The sequence below is a fragment of the Struthio camelus genome, chromosome 35 (assembly GCF_040807025.1).
Source record: "Struthio camelus isolate bStrCam1 chromosome 35, bStrCam1.hap1, whole genome shotgun sequence".
Taxonomy (NCBI): Eukaryota; Metazoa; Chordata; class Aves; order Struthioniformes; family Struthionidae; genus Struthio; species Struthio camelus.
In genome coordinates this window covers 247,180-263,587 of record NC_090976.1, presented here as the reverse complement: position 1 = coordinate 263,587, position 16,408 = coordinate 247,180, and the positions used below count along the sequence as shown (strand labels likewise).

General features: G+C 73.9%; 2 protein-coding genes across 3 annotated transcripts in view; both read left to right on the top strand.

Annotated features, from left to right (window-relative positions):
- The window catches only part of LTBP3 (latent transforming growth factor beta binding protein 3), a 32,097-nt gene extending 27,396 nt beyond the window's left edge, over positions 1-4,701 (top strand). The window contains exons 22-26 of the mRNA XM_068923686.1: positions 862-999; positions 1,907-2,065; positions 2,936-3,016; positions 3,800-3,931; positions 4,486-4,701. Of these exons, the coding sequence (XP_068779787.1) occupies positions 862-999; positions 1,907-2,065; positions 2,936-3,016; positions 3,800-3,931; positions 4,486-4,640 (665 nt within the window). The 3' untranslated portion in view covers positions 4,641-4,701. The remainder of the gene's footprint in view (positions 1-861; positions 1,000-1,906; positions 2,066-2,935; positions 3,017-3,799; positions 3,932-4,485) is intronic.
- Positions 4,702-5,814: 1,113 nt separating this feature from the next.
- On the top strand, positions 5,815-16,077 carry MEN1 (menin 1). Of its 2 annotated transcripts, none has more exons than XM_068923705.1 (10): positions 5,815-5,867; positions 6,978-7,443; positions 8,093-8,301; positions 9,515-9,625; positions 10,346-10,386; positions 10,477-10,564; positions 10,649-10,785; positions 11,517-11,646; positions 12,259-12,429; positions 14,162-16,077. In XM_068923705.1, the coding sequence occupies exons 2-10, from the start codon at positions 7,002-7,004 to the stop codon at positions 14,630-14,632; spliced, it is 1,800 nt and encodes a 599-aa protein (XP_068779806.1). In that variant the 5' UTR covers positions 5,815-5,867; positions 6,978-7,001; the 3' UTR covers positions 14,633-16,077. The 2 variants fall into 2 exon arrangements, with proteins under 2 accessions (XP_068779806.1, XP_068779805.1); XM_068923704.1 differs by having other exon boundaries at positions 9,497-9,625.
- The last annotated feature ends 331 nt before the right edge of the window (positions 16,078-16,408 follow it).

Below are 16,408 nucleotides of genomic sequence, written 5' to 3'. Positions count from 1 at the left end.
GGGCAGCCAGGGCTGCTGCAAGCAGGGCTTCGACTACGACAGGATCTGGGGCAGTTTGGGGGCTCTGGGAGGGTTTTGGGGTGTCTGGGGGAATTTGGGGGGATCTGGGGGAGTTTGGGGTCTCTGGGGCAGTTTTGGGGGGGTCTAGGGCAGTTTGGGGGGTCTGGGGTGGCTTGGGGGTCTGGGGGGATGTCGGGGGGCTGTGGGGCAGTTTGGGGGTTGTGGGGCAGCTAGGGGGCCCGGGGGGATGTCAGGGGGCTGTGGGGCAGCTTGGGGGTCCGGGGGGGGTGTCGGGGGGCTGTGGGGCAGCTTGGGGGCTGTGGGGCAGCTTGGGGGTCCGGGGGGGGTGTTGGGGGGCTGTGGGGCAGCTTGGGGGCTGTGGGGCAGCTTGGGGGTCCGGGGGGGGTGTCGGGGGGCTGTGGGGCAGCTTGGGGGCTGTGGGGCAGCTTGGGGGTCTGGGGGGGTGTTGGGGGGCTGTGGGGCAGTTAGGGGGTCCGGGGGGGTGTCGGGGGGCTGTGGGGCAGCTTGGGGGCTGTGGGACAGCTTGGGGGTCTGGGGGGGTGTTGGGGGGCTGTGGGGCAGTTAGGGGGTCCGGGGGGGTGTCGGGGGGCTGTGGGGCAGCTTGGGGGCTGTGGGGCAGCTTGGGGGTCCGGGGAGGGTGTTGGGGGGCTGTGGGGCAGCTTGGGGGCTGTGGGGCAGCTTGGGGGTCTGGGGGGGTGTTGGGGGGCTGTGGGGCAGTTAGGGGGTCCGGGGGGGTGTCGGAGGGCTGTGGGGCAGCTTGGGGGCTGTGGGGCAGCTTGGGGGTCCGGGGGGATGTCGGGGAGCTCTGAGCCACCCCCCCCGTGCCCCCCCCCGCCCCAGACGTGGACGAGTGCCTGGACGAGTCGAACTGCGTGAACGGGGTGTGCGAGAACACGCGTGGGTCATACGTGTGCACCTGCCCCGCGCCCGCCGTCTACGACCCCGCGCACAAGAAGTGCGTGGCGCCCGCCGAGACGGGTGAGGGCCCTGGCGGGCGGGCGAGGGGGCACGAGGGTGGGTGCGGGCGTGCAAGGGTGTGCGAGGGCGGGCGAGGGTGCACGAGGGTGCACAAGGGCAGGCGTGGGCGTGCAAGGGTGCACGAGGGTGCGAGGCCATGTGCAGGGTCTGTGCGAGGGTGCACGAGGGTGTGGGGGCTGCATGCAGGGTCCGTGCAAGGGTGCACACGGGGTCCATGCAAGGATGCACAAGGGTGCGAGGTCCGTGCGAGGGTGCACGCGGAGTCCATGCAAGGACGCACAAGGGTGCAGGGGCTGCATGCGGGGTCCGTGCGAGGGTGCACGCGAGGGTGCGGGGGCCGCACGCGGGGTCTGCGCGAGAGCTCCGTGCGAGGGCGTGCAAGGGCGTGCGAGGGCCGTGTGAGGGCGTGCAAGGGCCGTGCGAGGGCATGCAAGGCCGTGCAAGGGGCATGCGAGGGGCGTGCAAGGGCGTGCGAGGGCCGTGCGAGGGGCGTGCGAGGGGCGTGCAAGGCCGTGTGAGGGCGTGCAAGGGCCGTGCAAGGGCATGTAAGGCCGTGCAAGGGGCATGCAAGGGCCGTGCGAGGGCCGTGTGAGGGCCGTGCGAGGGGCGTGCGAGGGCCGTGCAAGGCCGTGTGAGGGCGTGCAAGGGCGTGCGAGGGCCGTGCGAGGGCCGTGCAAGGCCGTGTGAGGGCGTGCGAGGGCCGTGCGAGGGGCGTGCGAGGGGCGTGCGAGGGCCGTGCAAGGCCGTGTGAGGGCGTGCAAGGGCCGTGCGAGGGCACGCAAGGCCGTGCAAGGGGCATGCAAGGGCCGTGCGAGGGCCGTGTGAGGGCGTGCAAGGCCGTGCGAGCCCCGTGCGAGCCCCGTGCGAGGGCCGTGCGAGCCCCGTGCGAGCGGTGGGCGTGCGGCAGAGCGGGCGGCCGGGCGCGACGTGTGCTGGCAGCAGCGGGGCGAGGACGGCGTGTGCGGGGCGCCGCTGGGCGGGCTGCCCCTCTCCTTCGAGGACTGCTGCTGCCGCCGGGCCGCCGGCTGGGGCCACCACTGCCGGCCCTGCCCCCCCCGCCCCCCAGGTGACCCCCGCTGCCGGGGGGGTCTGGGGCCTCCGGGCGGGACCCATGGGGTCTGGGGGGGCTATGGGGTCTGGGGGGGACCATGGGGTCTGGGGGGGACCGTGAGGTCTGGGGGGGTCTATGGGGTCTGGAGGGGCTATGGGGTCCTGATGGAGGGCTATGGAGTCCTGGGGGGGTTATGGGGTCTGGGGGGGCTATGGGGTCCTGGGGGAGGGCTATGGGGTCTGGGGGGGACCATGGGGTCTGGGGGGGACCGTGAGGTCTGGGGGGGTCTATGGGGTCCTGGGGGAGGGCTATGGGGTCCTGGGGGGGTTACGGGGTCTGGGGGGGTTATGGGGTCTGGGGGGGACCGTGAGGTCTGGGGGGGTCTATGGGGTCCTGGGGGAGGGCTATGGGGTCCTGGGGGGGTTACGGGGTCTGGGGGGGTTATGGGGTCTGGAGGGGCTATGGGGTCCTGGGGGAGGGCTATGGGGTCTGGAGGGGTCTATGGGGTCTGGGGGGCTATGGGGTCTGGGGGGACTATGGGGTCCTGGGGGAGGGCTATGGGGTCTGGGGGGCTATGGGATCTGGGGGGGTTATGGGGTCTGGGGGGGACCCATGGGGTCTGGGGGGGCTATGGGGGTCTGGGGGGATCATGGGGTCTGGGGGGGCTATGGGGTCCCAGGGGAGGGCTATGGGGTCCGGGGGGACCTATGGGATCTGAGGGGGACCCATGGGGTCTGGGGGTCCCCATGAGGCTATGGGGCTCCTGGGGGTCCCAGGGAGTCTGGGGGGGGCCCCACGGGGCTATGGGGCTCCAGGGGGTCCCCGTGGGGTCTGGGGGTGGGGGGGGCCCTATGGGGGGCCGGGGGTGACGGTGCGCCCCCCCAGGCCAGCAGTGCGCCCCGTCGCAGAGCGAGAGCAACTCCTTCTGGGACGTGAGCCCCCTCTTCCTGGGGGCGCCCCGCCGCGGTGAGACCCCCGCCCCACGCCGGACCCCCGCCCCATGTCCGGACCCCTGCCCATGCTGGACCCCCAACCCACATCTGGACCCCTGCCCCATATCCAGAACCCCTTCCCATGTCCGGACCCCCAACCCATATCCGGATCCCCAACCCATGTCCAGACCCCCAACCCACATCTGGACCCCCAACCCACATCCAGACCCCCACCCCATATCCGGACCCCCACCCCATATCTGGACCCCCAACCCATATCCGGATCCCCAACTCACATCCAGACCCCTGCCCCCTATCCAGATCCCCAACCCATGCCAAACCCCCCACCCCGTGTCCCCCAACCCACATCCAGACCCCCAACCCACACCTGGACCCCAGCCCCATGCCGGACCCCTGCCCCATATCCAGATCCCCACCCATGCCAGACGCCCACCCTATGTCCAGACCCCCAACCCACATCCAGACCCCCAACCCACACCCGGACCCCCGCCCCATGCCAGACCCCTGCCCCATATCCGGATCCCCCAACTCATGCCCAGACCCTCGCACCATGCTGGACCCTCGCCCCACACCTGGACCCCCACCCCATAGCCTTGACCCCCCCAAGCCCTCCAGACCCTCACCCCCACCCCAAAACCTTTCAGCCATGGGAACCCCAACATCCCTTGGCCCCTGGGGACCTCCCCAACCCAGGGACCCCAAAACCTCAGCCATGGGGACCCCCACATCCCTGGGCCCCCCCCACCCCCCATGGGGACCCGACGGCCCCCAGCCCCGCGCCGTGCCCCCCCCCCAGGCGAGGACAGCTCGGAGGAGGACTCGGCCGAGTGCCCCTGCCCCGGCGGCCGCTGCCTGCGCTCCTTCCCCGGCCGCGGCTGCGACTGCCCCCCCGGCTTCCAGCCCGACCCCAGCCGCACCCGCTGCCTCGGTGAGCCTGGGCCCCCCGGACGCCTGGGCCCCCCGGACGCCTGGGCCCCTGGGGGGGGTGAGGGAGGAGTACCCGGACGCCTGGGTCCCCCGGACGCCTGGGCCCCCCGGACGCCTGGGCCCCTGGGGGAGGGGGGTGAGGGAGGAGCACCCAGACACCTGGGTCCCCTGGATGCCTGGGCCCCTGGGGGGGGGGTGAGGGAGGAGCACCTGGACGCCTGGGTCCCTCGGACACCTGGGCCCCCCGGACGCCTGGGCCCCTCGGGGGGGGGGCGAGGGAGGAGTACCCGGACATCTGGGCCCCTGGATGGTGGGGTGCAGGGGGGATGGAGACCCCTGGACGCCTGGGTCCCCCGGACGCCTGGGCCCCTGGATGGTGGGGTGCAGGGGGGATGGAGACCCCTGGACGCCTGGGTCCCCCGGACGCCTGGGCCCCTGGGGGGGTGAGGGAGGAGCACCCGGACGCCTGGGCCCCTGGATGGTGGGGTGCAGGGGGGATGGAGACCCCTGGATGCCTGGGTCCCCTCCCGGACGCCTGGGTCCCGTCGGGCGCAGACATCGACGAGTGCCGGGAGCTGAACCAGCGGGGGCTGCTGTGCAAGAACGAGCGCTGCATCAACACGAGCGGCTCCTACCGCTGCGCCTGCAAGCCGGGCTCGGTGCGCTCGCGGCCCCACGGCGGCCTCTGCATCCCCCAGCGGCGCCGGTAGCCCCCGGCCACCCCCCGCCCCCCCTCCCTGCCCCGGGGCCAGTAAACGCCAGGGAACCGGCGCTGTGCACGAGTCGTTTTTGGGGGGCGGCACCGCTGGGGGAGCTCACAGCACCCAGGGCACCGCTGGGGGGAGCTCACAGCACCCCAGGGCACTGCTGGGGGAAGCTCACAGCACCCAGGACACTGCTGGGGGAAGCTCACAGCACCCCAGGGCACCGCTGGGGGAGCTCACAGCCCCCGGGGCACCGCTGGGGGAGCTCACAGCACCCAGGGCACCGCTGGGGGAAGCTCACAGCACCCAGGGCACCACTGGGGGGAGCTCACAGCACCCAGGGCACCGCTGGGGGGAGCTCACAGCACCCAGGGCATCGCTGGGGGAAGCTCACAGCACCCAGGGCACCACTGGGGGAAGCTCACAGCACCCCAGGGCACCGCTGGGGGAGCTCACAGCCCCCGGGGCACCGCTGGGGGAGCTCACAGCACCCAGGGCACCGCTGGGAGAGCTCACAGCCCCCGGGGCACCGCTGGGGGAAGCTCGCAGCCTTTGGGGCAATTTGGGGGGCAGTCTGCAGCCCCCGGGGCACTTTTGGGGACAGATCTTGGCTTTTGGGGCACCTCTGGGGCGTTTTTCGGCCGTTGGGGCGTTTTGGGGTGTAGTTGTTGGCTTCCGGGGCACTTTTGGGGGGGTTCTCGGTCTTTGGGGCCCTTTTGGGTGCCGTTCTTGGGTCGCGGGGTCCTTTGGGGGCCCTTCGTGGCGTTTCGGGGCCCTTTGGGAGGAAGCGCGCAGCCTGTGGGGCCCTTTTGGGGACGTTTCTCGGCGGTTGGGGCCCTTTCGGCTGTGGTTTCTTGGCCTGTGGGGCCCTTTCGGGGGCGGCTCACGGCCCGTGGGCGCTTTTTGGGGGAAATCCGCGGCCTTTGGGGCGCGTTTGGGGGCAGCTCGGGGCCCTCGGGGCCCTTTTGGGGGAAGATCGCGGCCTTCGAGGCCCTTTTGGGGGCAGTTCGCTCCCAGAAGCCCCCGCGCGCGGCCCGGGCGGGACTACGCCTCCCGGCAGCCCCCGCGCGCCGGACTACGCCTCCCGGCAGCCCCCGCGCGCCGGACTACGCTTCCCGGCAGCCCCCGCGCGCCGGACTACGTTTCCCGGCGGCCCCCGCGCGCTGCCGGGGCCGCCTCGATCCCGTGGTGCCCCGCGCGCGGCCGGGCCCGCGCTGCCCGGCGGCGGCCACGGTGAGGGGCAGCGGGGCCGGTGGGGAGTTGTGGGGCCGGGGGGGGGGCTATGGAGGTGTAGGAGGGCTCGGAGGGTCTCTGTGGGGCCGGGGGGGGCTCGGTGGGGCTGTGGGGCTCCCCTGGAGGCTGGAGGGCTGTGGGGGGCGGGGCAGGGGCCTGTGTGGGGCCGGTTGTGGGGGGCCCGGGAGGTGTGGGGCTGGCTGGGGAAGGTGTGTGGCCAGGTTTAGAGGGGGTTGTGGGGCTGGCAAGGGGGTCTGCTCCTGCCCCACAGCGCGTGGGGGCTGCTCTGCCCTGCCCCACAGGGCGTGGAGTCCTCCCTGACCCCCCAGCCCTGCCCCACGGCGCATCTGGGGCCCTCCCTGGTCCCCTCCTCTGCCCCACAGGGTCCTCCCTGACCCCCCTGCCCTGCCCCACGGTGTACGGGGCCCTCCTTGACCTTATCCCCTGCCCCATGGCACGTCTGGGGCCCTCTGCATCCCCTTCCCCTGCCCCACGGCCCTCCCTGATACCCTGCCTTTGCCCCATGGCGCGTCCGGGGCCCTCCCTGACCCCCCCCAGCCCTGCCCCCCGGCGCATCTGGGGCCCTCCCTGGTCCCCTCCTCTGCCCCACAGGGTCCTCCCTGACCCCCCTGCCCTGCCCCACAGGGCGTGAGGCCCTCCCTGACCCCCCCCCCCAGCCCTGCCCCCCGGCGCGTCTGGGGCCCTCCCTGACCCCCCCCCCAGCCCTGCCCCCCGGCGCGTCCGGGGCCCTCCCTGACCCCCCCCCCAGCCCTGCCCCCCGGCGCGTCCGGGGCCCTCCCTGACACCCCCCCCCTCCAGCCCTGCCCCCCGGCGCATCCGGGGCCCTCCCTGACCCCCCCCCCCAGCCCTGCCCCCCCCGGCGCGTCCGGGGCCCTCCCTGACCCCCCCCCCAGCCCTGCCCCCCCCGGCGCGTCCGGGGCCCTCCCTGACCCCCCCCCAGCCCTGCCCCCCGGCGCGTCCGGGGCCCTCCCTGACCCCCCCCCAGCCCTGCCCCCCGGCGCGTCCGGGGCCCTCCCTGACCCCCCCCCCAGCCCTGCCCCCCCGGCGCGTCCGGGGCCCTCCCTGACCCCTCCTTGCCCTGCCCCACAGCGCGTGCGGGCCCGGGCGCCGGCCATGGGGCTGAAGGCCTGGCAGAAGGCGCTGTTCCCGCTGCGCTCGGTGGGTGCCGTGGTGCGGCTCTTCGAGGCGGAGCTGCGCCAGCCCGAGCCCGACCTGGTGCTGCTCTCGCTGGTGCTGGGCTTCGTCGAGCACTTCCTGGCCGTCAACCGCGTGCTGCCCACCAACGTGCCCGGCATCAGCTTCGAGGCCCGCCCCGGCCCCGAGCCCCACACGCTCGCCTACTTCCCCGTGGCCGAGCTCTCCATCGTGGCCGCCCTCTACGCCCGCTTCACGGCCCAGATCCGCGGCGCCGTCGACCTCTCGCTCTACCCCCGGCCCGACGGCTTCTCCTCCCGCGACCTCGTCAAGAAGGTCTCCGACGTCATCTGGAACAGCCTCAGCCGCTCCTACTTCAAGGACCGGGCCCACATCCAGTCCCTCTTCAGCTTCATCACCGGTAAGGGGGGCTGGGGGGCTGCCCCATGGCGGCTGGGGGAGAGGGGGGTGGCTACGGGCTGCCCCACGGCAGCTGGGAGGGGGCTGGAAAGACCTTGAGGTCTTCCCATAGCTGCTGCGGGGCTGCCCCACGGCAGCTGGGGGTCTGGAAAGACCTCAGGGCTGCCCCACGGCAGCTGGGGGAGCATGGGCTGCCCCCGGGGTGCTGCCCCACGGCAGCTGGGGGCCTGGAGAGCCCTCGGGGCTGCCCCACGGCAGCTGGGGGCCTGGAGAGCCCTCGGGGCTGCCCCACGGCAGCTGGGAGATCATGGGCTGACCCCGGGGAGCTGCCCCACAGCACCCGGTGTCCTGGAGAGCCCTCAGGGCTGCCCCATGGTAGCTGAGGGACCATGGGCTGACCCCGGGGTGCTGCCCCACGGCAGCTGGGGGCCTGGAGAGCCCTTGGGGCTGCCCCACAGCAGCTGGGGGAGCATGGGCTGCCCCCGGGGTGCTGCCCCACGGCACTTGCTGGCCTGGAGAGCCCTTGGGGCTGCCCCACGGCAGCTGGGGGAGCACGGGCTGCCCCCGGGGTGCTGCCCCAGGGCACCCAGTGGCCTGGAGAGCCCCGGCAGCCCAGCCCGGCCCTGCCCCACGGCGCTGCCCCCCGGCAGGGACGAAGCTGGACAGCTCGGGGGTGGCCTTCGCGGTGGTGGGGGCCTGCCAGGCGCTGGGGCTGCCCGACGTGCACCTGGCGCTCTCCGAGGACCACGCCTGGGTCGTCTTCGGGCGCGAGGGCGAGCAGACGGCCGAGGTCACCTGGCACGGCAAGGGCAACGAGGACCGCCGCGGGCAGACCGTGCACGCCGGCGTGGCCGAGCGGGTGGGCCCCGGGGGCACCGCGGGGATGGGGCGGGGCGGGGGGGGGAGGCATCCGGGGATACGGGGGAGCCCCCAGGGGGATGGGGACGGGGACAGCGGGGCACCCAAGGGGATGGGGGGCACCCAGGGGGACGGGAACAAGGATAGGGGGGCACCCAGGGGGACGGGGGGGACCCAGGAAGATGGGGACGGGGACAGCGGGGCACCCAGGGGGACGGGGGGGACCCAGGAAGATGGGGACGGGGACAGTGGGGCACCCAGGGGGGCAGGGGATGGGGACGGGGGGCAGGGGATGGGAACAGGGATAGGGGGCCCCCAGGGGGATGGGGACAGGGGGGCACCCAGGGGGACGGGGGGACCTAGGGGGATGAGGATGGGCACAGGGGGGCACCCAGGGGGACCTAGGGGGATGAGGATGGGCACAGGGGGGCACCCAGGGGGATGGGGGGACCTAGGGGGATGGGGATGGGCACAGGGGGGCACCCAGGGGGACCTAGGAGGATGAGGATGGGGACAGGGGGGCACCCAGGGGGACGGGGGGACCTAGGGGGATGGGGATGGGCACAGGGGGGCACCCAGGGGGACGGGGGGGACCTAGGGGGATGAGGATGGGCACAGGGGGGCACCCAGGGGGACGGGGGGGACCTAGGGGGATGGGGATGGGCACAGGGGGGCCCCCAGGGGGACGGGGGGACGTAGGGGGATGAGGATGGGCACAGGGGGGCCCCCAGGGGGACAGGGGGATCTAGAGGGGTGAGGATGGGCACAGGGGGGCACCCAGGGGGACCTAGGAGGATGAGGATGGGCACAGGGGGGCCCCCAGGGGGACGGGGGGACCTAGGGGGATGAGGATGGGCACGGGGGGCACCCAGGGGGACAGGGGGATCTAGAGGGATGAGGATGGGCACAGGGGGGCACCCAGGGGGACGGGGGGACCTAGGGGGATGAGGATGGGGACAGGGGGGCACCCAGGGGGACGGGGGGACCTAGGGGGATGGGGATGGGCACAGGGGGGCACCCAGGGGGACGGGGGGACCTAGGGGGATGAGGATGGGCACAGGGGGGCACCCAGGGGGACGGGGGGACCTAGGGGGATGAGGATGGGCACAGGGGGGCACCCAGGGGGACAGGGAGCAGCCTTGGAGCCTGGGGGGGCGGCTGGGGGGTGGCGCGGCGCTGAGCGAGCCCCCGCGCAGAGCTGGCTGTACCTGAAGGGCTCGTACCTGCGCTGCACCCGCCACATGGAGGTGGCCTTCATGGTGTGCGCCATCAACCCCTCCATCGACCTGCACACCGACAGCCTCGAGCTGCTCCAGCTGCAGCAGGTGGGGCCGGCTATGGGGCTGGGGGGCCGGCTATGGGGCTGGGGGGCCCTCTATGGGGCTGGGGGGCTGGCTGGGAGGCTGGGGAACAGGCGTGCGCCATCAACCCCTCCATCGACCTGCACACCGACAGCCTCGAGCTGCTCCAGCTGCAGCAGGTGGGGCCGGCTATGGGGCTGGGGGGCCGGCTATGGGGCTGGGGGGCCCTCTATGGGGCTGGGGGGCTGGCTGGGAGGCTGGGGAACAGGCGTGCGCCATCAACCCCTCCATCGACCTGCACACCGACAGCCTCGAGCTGCTCCAGCTGCAGCAGGTGGGGCCGGCTATGGGGCTGGGGGGCCGGCTATGGGGCTGGGGGGCCGGCTATGGGGCTGGGGGGCTGGCTGGGAGGCTGGGGAACAGGCGTGCGCCATCAACCCCTCCATCGACCTGCACACCGACAGCCTCGAGCTGCTCCAGCTGCAGCAGGTGGGGCCGGCTATGGGGCTGGCTGGGGGGCCGGGGTCCGTCTGTGGGGCTGGGGAACAGGCTGGGGGGGCTACCTGTGGGGCTGGGGGGCTGGCTGGGGAGGGTGGGCTGGCAGGGTTGGCCATGGGGCTGGGGGGCCAGCTGGGGTGTGGGGACAGGCTAGGGGGCTGGCTGGGGGGCTGGCCATGGGGCAGGCCGTGGGGTGGGGGGGTCTGGCCGTGGGGCTGACCCCCAGCTCTCTCCCTTCCCTCGCAGCGCCTGCTCTGGCTGCTCTACGACTTGGGGCACCTGGAGAGGTGAGTGGGGCAGGGCAGAGGGGCCGGCGGGCACGCCGTGGGGCAGACCCCCGCGCCGTGGGGCTGACCCCCGACCCGGCCCCACGGCAGGTACCCCATGGCCCTGGGCAACCTGGCTGACCTGGAGGAGCTGGAGCCCACGCCGGGGCGGCCCGACCCCCTCACCATCTACCACAAGGTGGGTGCGGGGCGCCGTGGGGCGGCGCGCCGTGGGGCAGGCCGCCCCGCCGCCCGCCCCGACGCCCCGCTGCCCCCCGCCCAGGGCATCCTCTCGGCGCGCACCTACTACAACAACGAGCACATCTACCCCTACATGTACCTGGCCGGCTACCACTGCCGCAACAAGAACGTCAAGGAGGCGCTCGAGGCCTGGGCCGACACCGCCACCGTCATCCAGGAGTGAGCCGGGGGGCGGCCGTGGGGCTGGGGGGCAGCCCGTGGGGCAGCCGTGGGGCTGGGGTGTTGCCAGGGGGGTGGTCGGAGTGGTTGTGGGGTCAGCTTAGGGCTGAGCTCTGCAAGGTCCCCGTCCCTCGCTGGGGTCCCCATCGCTCTGTGGGGCCGTGGGGGGCCGGCCAGGGTCCACCCCAGTGCTGTGGGGCAGCCATGGGGCTGGGGGACAGCCGTGGGGCTGGAGAGCCACCAGCATGGTCGCGGGCCGAGCCCAGGGCTGAGCTCTGCAGGGGTCCCCGTCCGTCGCTGGGGTCCCCATCGCTCTGTGGGGCCGTGGGGGGCCAGCCAGGGTCCACCCCAGTGGCGTGGGACAGCCATGGGGCTGGGGGGCAGCCGTGGGGCAGTCGTGGGGCTGGAGAGCCACCAGCATGGTCACGGGCCGAGCCCAGGGCTGAGCTCTGCAGGGGTCCCCGTCCGTCGCTGGGGTCCCCATCGCTCTGTGGGGCCGTGGGGGGCCAGCCAGGGTCCACCCCAGTGGCGTGGGGCAGCCATGGGGCTGGGGGACAGCCGTGGGGCTGGAGAGCCACCAGCATGGTCACGGGCCGAGCCCAGGGCTGAGCTCTGCAGGGGTCCCCGTCCCTCGCTGGGGTCCCCATCGCTCTGTGGGGCCGTGGGGGCCACCCCCCCCGCCCCACGCCATGGGGCAGCCCCACGGACACCCCCCCCCGCCCGCCCCACAGCTACAACTACTGCCGGGAGGACGAGGAGATCTACAAGGAGTTCTTCGACGTGGCCAACGACGTCATCCCCAACCTGCTCAAGGAGGCGGCCAACGCGGCCGAGCCGCCGGGCGACGGCGACGGCGCCGAGGTGGGCCGGGGGGCGCCCCACGTGCCGGGGGGCACCCCGCCGTTGGGGGGGTGCCGGCCCACGTGCCGGGGTGGGGGGATGCGTACAAGGTGCCGCGTTTTGGGGGTGCTCTCCGCGTGGGGTGCCAGGTTCAGGGGGCTCTCTTGGCGGGGGGTGCCCCACATTTGGGGGTGCTGATTCCTAGTGCCTGGGAAGTGCCCCACATCCGGGCTGTGTTTTGGGGTGCTGCGGGGTGGGGGGGGGTCTCCGCTGTCGGCAGGCAGCCCCCTTCCTGGGGCGGGGGGATGTTTTTGGGGTGAGACGCTGCGTTTCGGGGTGTCGTATGTGCGGCTACCCGGGGGGGGGTGCCCCATGTGGGGGTGCCCCACATCTGGGGCTGCGTTTTGGGGTGTCGTATGTGGGGCTACCTGGGGGGATGCCCCATATGGGGGTACCCCACATCCAGGGCTGCCTTTTGGGGTGCTGGGAGGGGGGGGGAGGGACGACACGACGCCGCGTTCGGGAGCCCCACGCTCGGCCGGCACCCCCGTCCCGCGCTGGGGGCGTATCGGTGGTGTGAGACGCCCCGTTTGGGGGTGCCCCACTGATGTTGGGGGGGGGGGGTGTGGGCAGGCGGCCCCCTGCCCGGGGGGGGGCTCGGCGCTGCAGGACCCCGAGTGCTTCGCCCACCTGCTGCGCTTCTACGACGGCATCTGCAAGTGGGAGGAGGGCAGCCCCACGCCGGTGCTGCACGTCGGCTGGGCCACCTTCCTCGTCCAGTCCCTGGGCCGCTTCGACGGGCAGGTGGGTCCGGGGGGGGTCCCGGGGGGGTCTCAGGGGGTGTGGGGGGGTGCCGGGGGGCTGGGCGGTGCCGGGGGGGACGTGGGGCAGCCCCACGCCGGTGCTGCACGTCGGCTGGGCCACCTTCCTCGTCCAGTCCCTGGGCCGCTTCGACGGGCAGGTGGGTCCGGGGGGGGGTCCCGGGGGGGTCTCAGGGGGTGTGGGGGGGTGCCGGGGGGCTGGGCGGTGCCGGGGGGGACGTGGGGCAGCCCCACGCCGGTGCTGCACGTCGGCTGGGCCACCTTCCTCGTCCAGTCCCTGGGCCGCTTCGACGGGCAGGTGGGTCCGGGGGGGGGTCCCGGGGGGGTCTCAGGGGGTGTGGGGGGGTGCCGGGGGGCTGGGCGGTGCCGGGGGGGACGTGGGGCAGCCCCACGCCGGTGCTGCACGTCGGCTGGGCCACCTTCCTCGTCCAGTCCCTGGGCCGCTTCGACGGGCAGGTGGGTCTGGGGGGGGGTCCCGGGGGGGGTCTCAGGGGGTGTGGGGGGGTGCCGGGGGGCTGGGCGGTGCCGGGGGGGACGTGGGGCAGCCCCACGCCGGTGCTGCACGTCGGCTGGGCCACCTTCCTCGTCCAGTCCCTGGGCCGCTTCGACGGGCAGGTGGGTCCGGGGTGGGGGTCCCGGGGGGGGTCCCAGGGGGTGTGGGGGGGGTGCCGGGGGGCTGGGCGGTGCCGGGGGGGACGTGGGGCAGCCCCACGCCGGTGCTGCACGTCGGCTGGGCCACCTTCCTCGTCCAGTCCCTGGGCCGCTTCGACGGGCAGGTGGGTCCGGGGTGGGGGTCCCGGGGGGGGTCCCAGGGGGTGTGGGGGGGTGCCGGGGGGCTGGGCGGTGCCGGGGGGGACGTGGGGCAGCCCCACGCCGGTGCTGCACGTCGGCTGGGCCACCTTCCTCGTCCAGTCCCTGGGCCGCTTCGACGGGCAGGTGGGTCCGGGGGGGGGGTCCCGGGGGGGGTCCCAGGGGGTGTGGGGGGGTGCCGGGGGGCTGGGCGGTGCCGGGGGGGACGTGGGGCAGCCCCACGCCGGTGCTGCACGTCGGCTGGGCCACCTTCCTCGTCCAGTCCCTGGGCCGCTTCGACGGGCAGGTGGGTCCGGGGGGGGGTCCCGGGGGGGGTCCCAGGGGGTGTGGGGGGGGTGCCGGGGGGCTGGGCGGTGCCGGGGGGACGTGGGGCAGCCCCACGCCGGTGCTGCACGTCGGCTGGGCCACCTTCCTCGTCCAGTCCCTGGGCCGCTTTGGTGGTCTTGGGGGTCCCCCCACCCCATTAATGGGGTCCCTGGTGGGTCCCAACACCCTCTCTAGGTACCCCCACCCCATTCGTGGGGTTCCTGGGGTCTCCCCACACCTTGCATGGGGTCCCTGGGGTCCCCAACACCCTCTCCAGGGTCCCCCCACCCCATCTGTGGGGTCCCTGGGCTCTCCCCACACCATCCGTATGGATCTTGGTGGTCTCCAACGACCTCTAGCATCTTCCCACCCCATCTGTGGGGTCCTTGGGGTCCTCCTTGTCCTTCCGGGGGCCCCCAACACCCTTTCCAGGGTCCTTGGTGTCCCCCAACACCCTCTCCAGAGTCCCCCCACCCCATCTGTGGGGTCCCGGTATCCTCCCTGTCCTTCTAGGGTCCCCCCCCACCCTCCACAGGGTCCCTGGTGGCCCCCAACGCCCTCTCCAAGGTCCCTCACGCCATCCGTGTGGTCCCCCGCAGGTGCGGCAGAAGGTGACGCTGGTGTCGCGGGAAGCGGAGCCGCCCGAGGACGAGGACCAGGGCAGCGAGGACCCGCGCGAGGGTCGCCGCCGGGGCCCCCGGCGCGAGTCCAAGCCCGAGGAGCCCCCCCTGCCCAAGAAGGTGCCCGAGCGACGCCGGCCCAGCTCCGGCCAGCGCCCCGACAAGCCGCCGGGCGACGAGGCCACCCCGGCCCCGGCGCCGCCGCCACCGCCCCCCAGCGCCGCCCCGGCCCCCCCAGCCGCCGCCGCTGCCCCCCCGGAGGGGCCGGTGCTGGTCTTCCAGAGCGAGAAGATGAAGGGCATGAAGGACCTGCTGCGGGCGCCCAAGATCAACTCCAGCGCCATCAAGCTGCAGCTCACGGCCCAGTCGCAGGTGCAGCTCAAGAAGCAGAAGTCCTCGCCCAGCGACTACACCCTGGCCTTCCTCAAGCGCCCGCGCAAGGTCCTCTGAGCCCGGGGGGCCGCCCCACGGAGCACCGCGCCAGGGCCGGGCGGGACCCCGCTGGGCCGGAGCGGGGGGTGCTGGGGGGTGGGAGTGAGGGGGGCCCCCGGGGAGCTGCTGGGGGGCCTTGGGGTGCTCCATGGGGGTTTTGGGGTGCTCCAGAGCTGCACCAGGAGCTATGGGGTGTTCTGGGGGGCCCTTGGGGTGCTCCATGGGGGCTTTGGGGTGCTCCAGAGCTGCACCAGCAGCTATGGGGTGCTCGGGGGGCCCTTGGGGTGCTCCATGGGGGCTTTGGGGGGCTCCAGAGCTGCACCAGGAGTTATGGGGTGCTCTGGGGGGGCCCTTGGGGTGCTCCATGGGGGCTTTGGGGGGCTCCAGAGCTGCACCAGGAGTTATGGGATGTTCTGGGGGGCCCTTGGGGTGCTCCATGGGGGCTTTGGGGGGCTCCAGAGTTGTACCAGGAGTCATGGGGTGCTCTGGGGGGGCCCTTAGATCACTCTGGGGGGGGTTTTGGGGGGCTCCAGAGCTGCACCAGCAGCTGTGGGGTGCTCTGGGGGGCCCCTTAGGTCACTCTGGGGGGCTTTGGGGGGCTCCGGAGCTGCACCAAGAGCTGTGGGGTGCTCGGGGGGGCCCTTTAGGTCACTCTGGGGGGCTTTGGGGGGCTCCGGAGCTGCACCAAGAGCTGTGGGGTGCTCGGGGGGGCCCCTTAGGTCACTCTGGGGGGCTTTGGGGGGCTCCGGAGCTGCACCAGCAGCTGTGGGGTGCTCGGGGGGGCCCCTTAGATCACTCTGGGGGGCTTTGGGGGGCTCCGGAGCTGCACCAAGAGCTGTGGGGTGCTCTGGGGGGGCCCTTAGATCACTCTGGGGGGGCTTTGGGGGGCTCCAGAGCTGCACCAAGAGCTGTGGGGTGCTCGGGGGGGCCCCTTAGATCACTCTGGGGGGGCTTTGGGGGGCTCCGGAGCTGCACCAAGAGCTGTGGGGTGCTCGGGGGGGCCCCTTAGATCACTCTGGGGGGCTTTGGGGGGCTCCAGAGCTGCACCAAGAGCTGTGGGGTGCTCGGGGGGGCCCCTTAGATCACTCTGGGGGGCTTTGGGGGGCTCCGGAGCTGCACCAGCAGCTGTGGGGTGCTCGGGGGGGGCCCCTTAGATCACTCTGGGGGGCTTTGGGGGGCTCCAGAGCTGCACCAAGAGCTGTGGGGTGCTCGGGGGGGGCCCCTTAGGTCACTCTGGGGGGCTTTGGGGGGCTCCAGAGCTGCACCAGCAGCTGTGGGGTGCTGGGGGGGGCCCTTAGATCGCTCTGGGGGGTGACGGGGGTGAGCTTGGGGTGCTCTGGGGTTATTGGGGGGATCCTGGGGGACGCCAGCAACCCGGGGGGGCGGGCTGTTCCCAGGTGCAGCCCCCCCCCCCCCCAAAATTCGTCGACACATCTCTTTTTTTCGCCAATAAAGCGCGTTTTTAGCTCCTGCGCCTCCCTTTTTGGAAAGATCGAGGGGGGCGGGGCTTAGAGGAGACCTGATGGGCGGGGCCCGGAGGCGGGTGGGCAGGTTCGAGACGTGCGAGGGGCGGGGTCGGGCCGGGAGCGGGGCGGGGCCGGAGGCGGGTGGGCGGGGCGGGGCCGGGGCGTGGCCGGGGGCGGGCGGGCGGACTCGGGGGCGTGGCCGGAGGCGGGTGGGCGGGGTCGGGCCGGGAGCGGGGCGTGGCCGGAGGCGAATGGGCGGGGTCGGGCAGGGAGTGGGGCGGGGTCGGGCAGGGAGCGGGGCGTGGCCGGAGGCTGGTGGGCAGGTTCG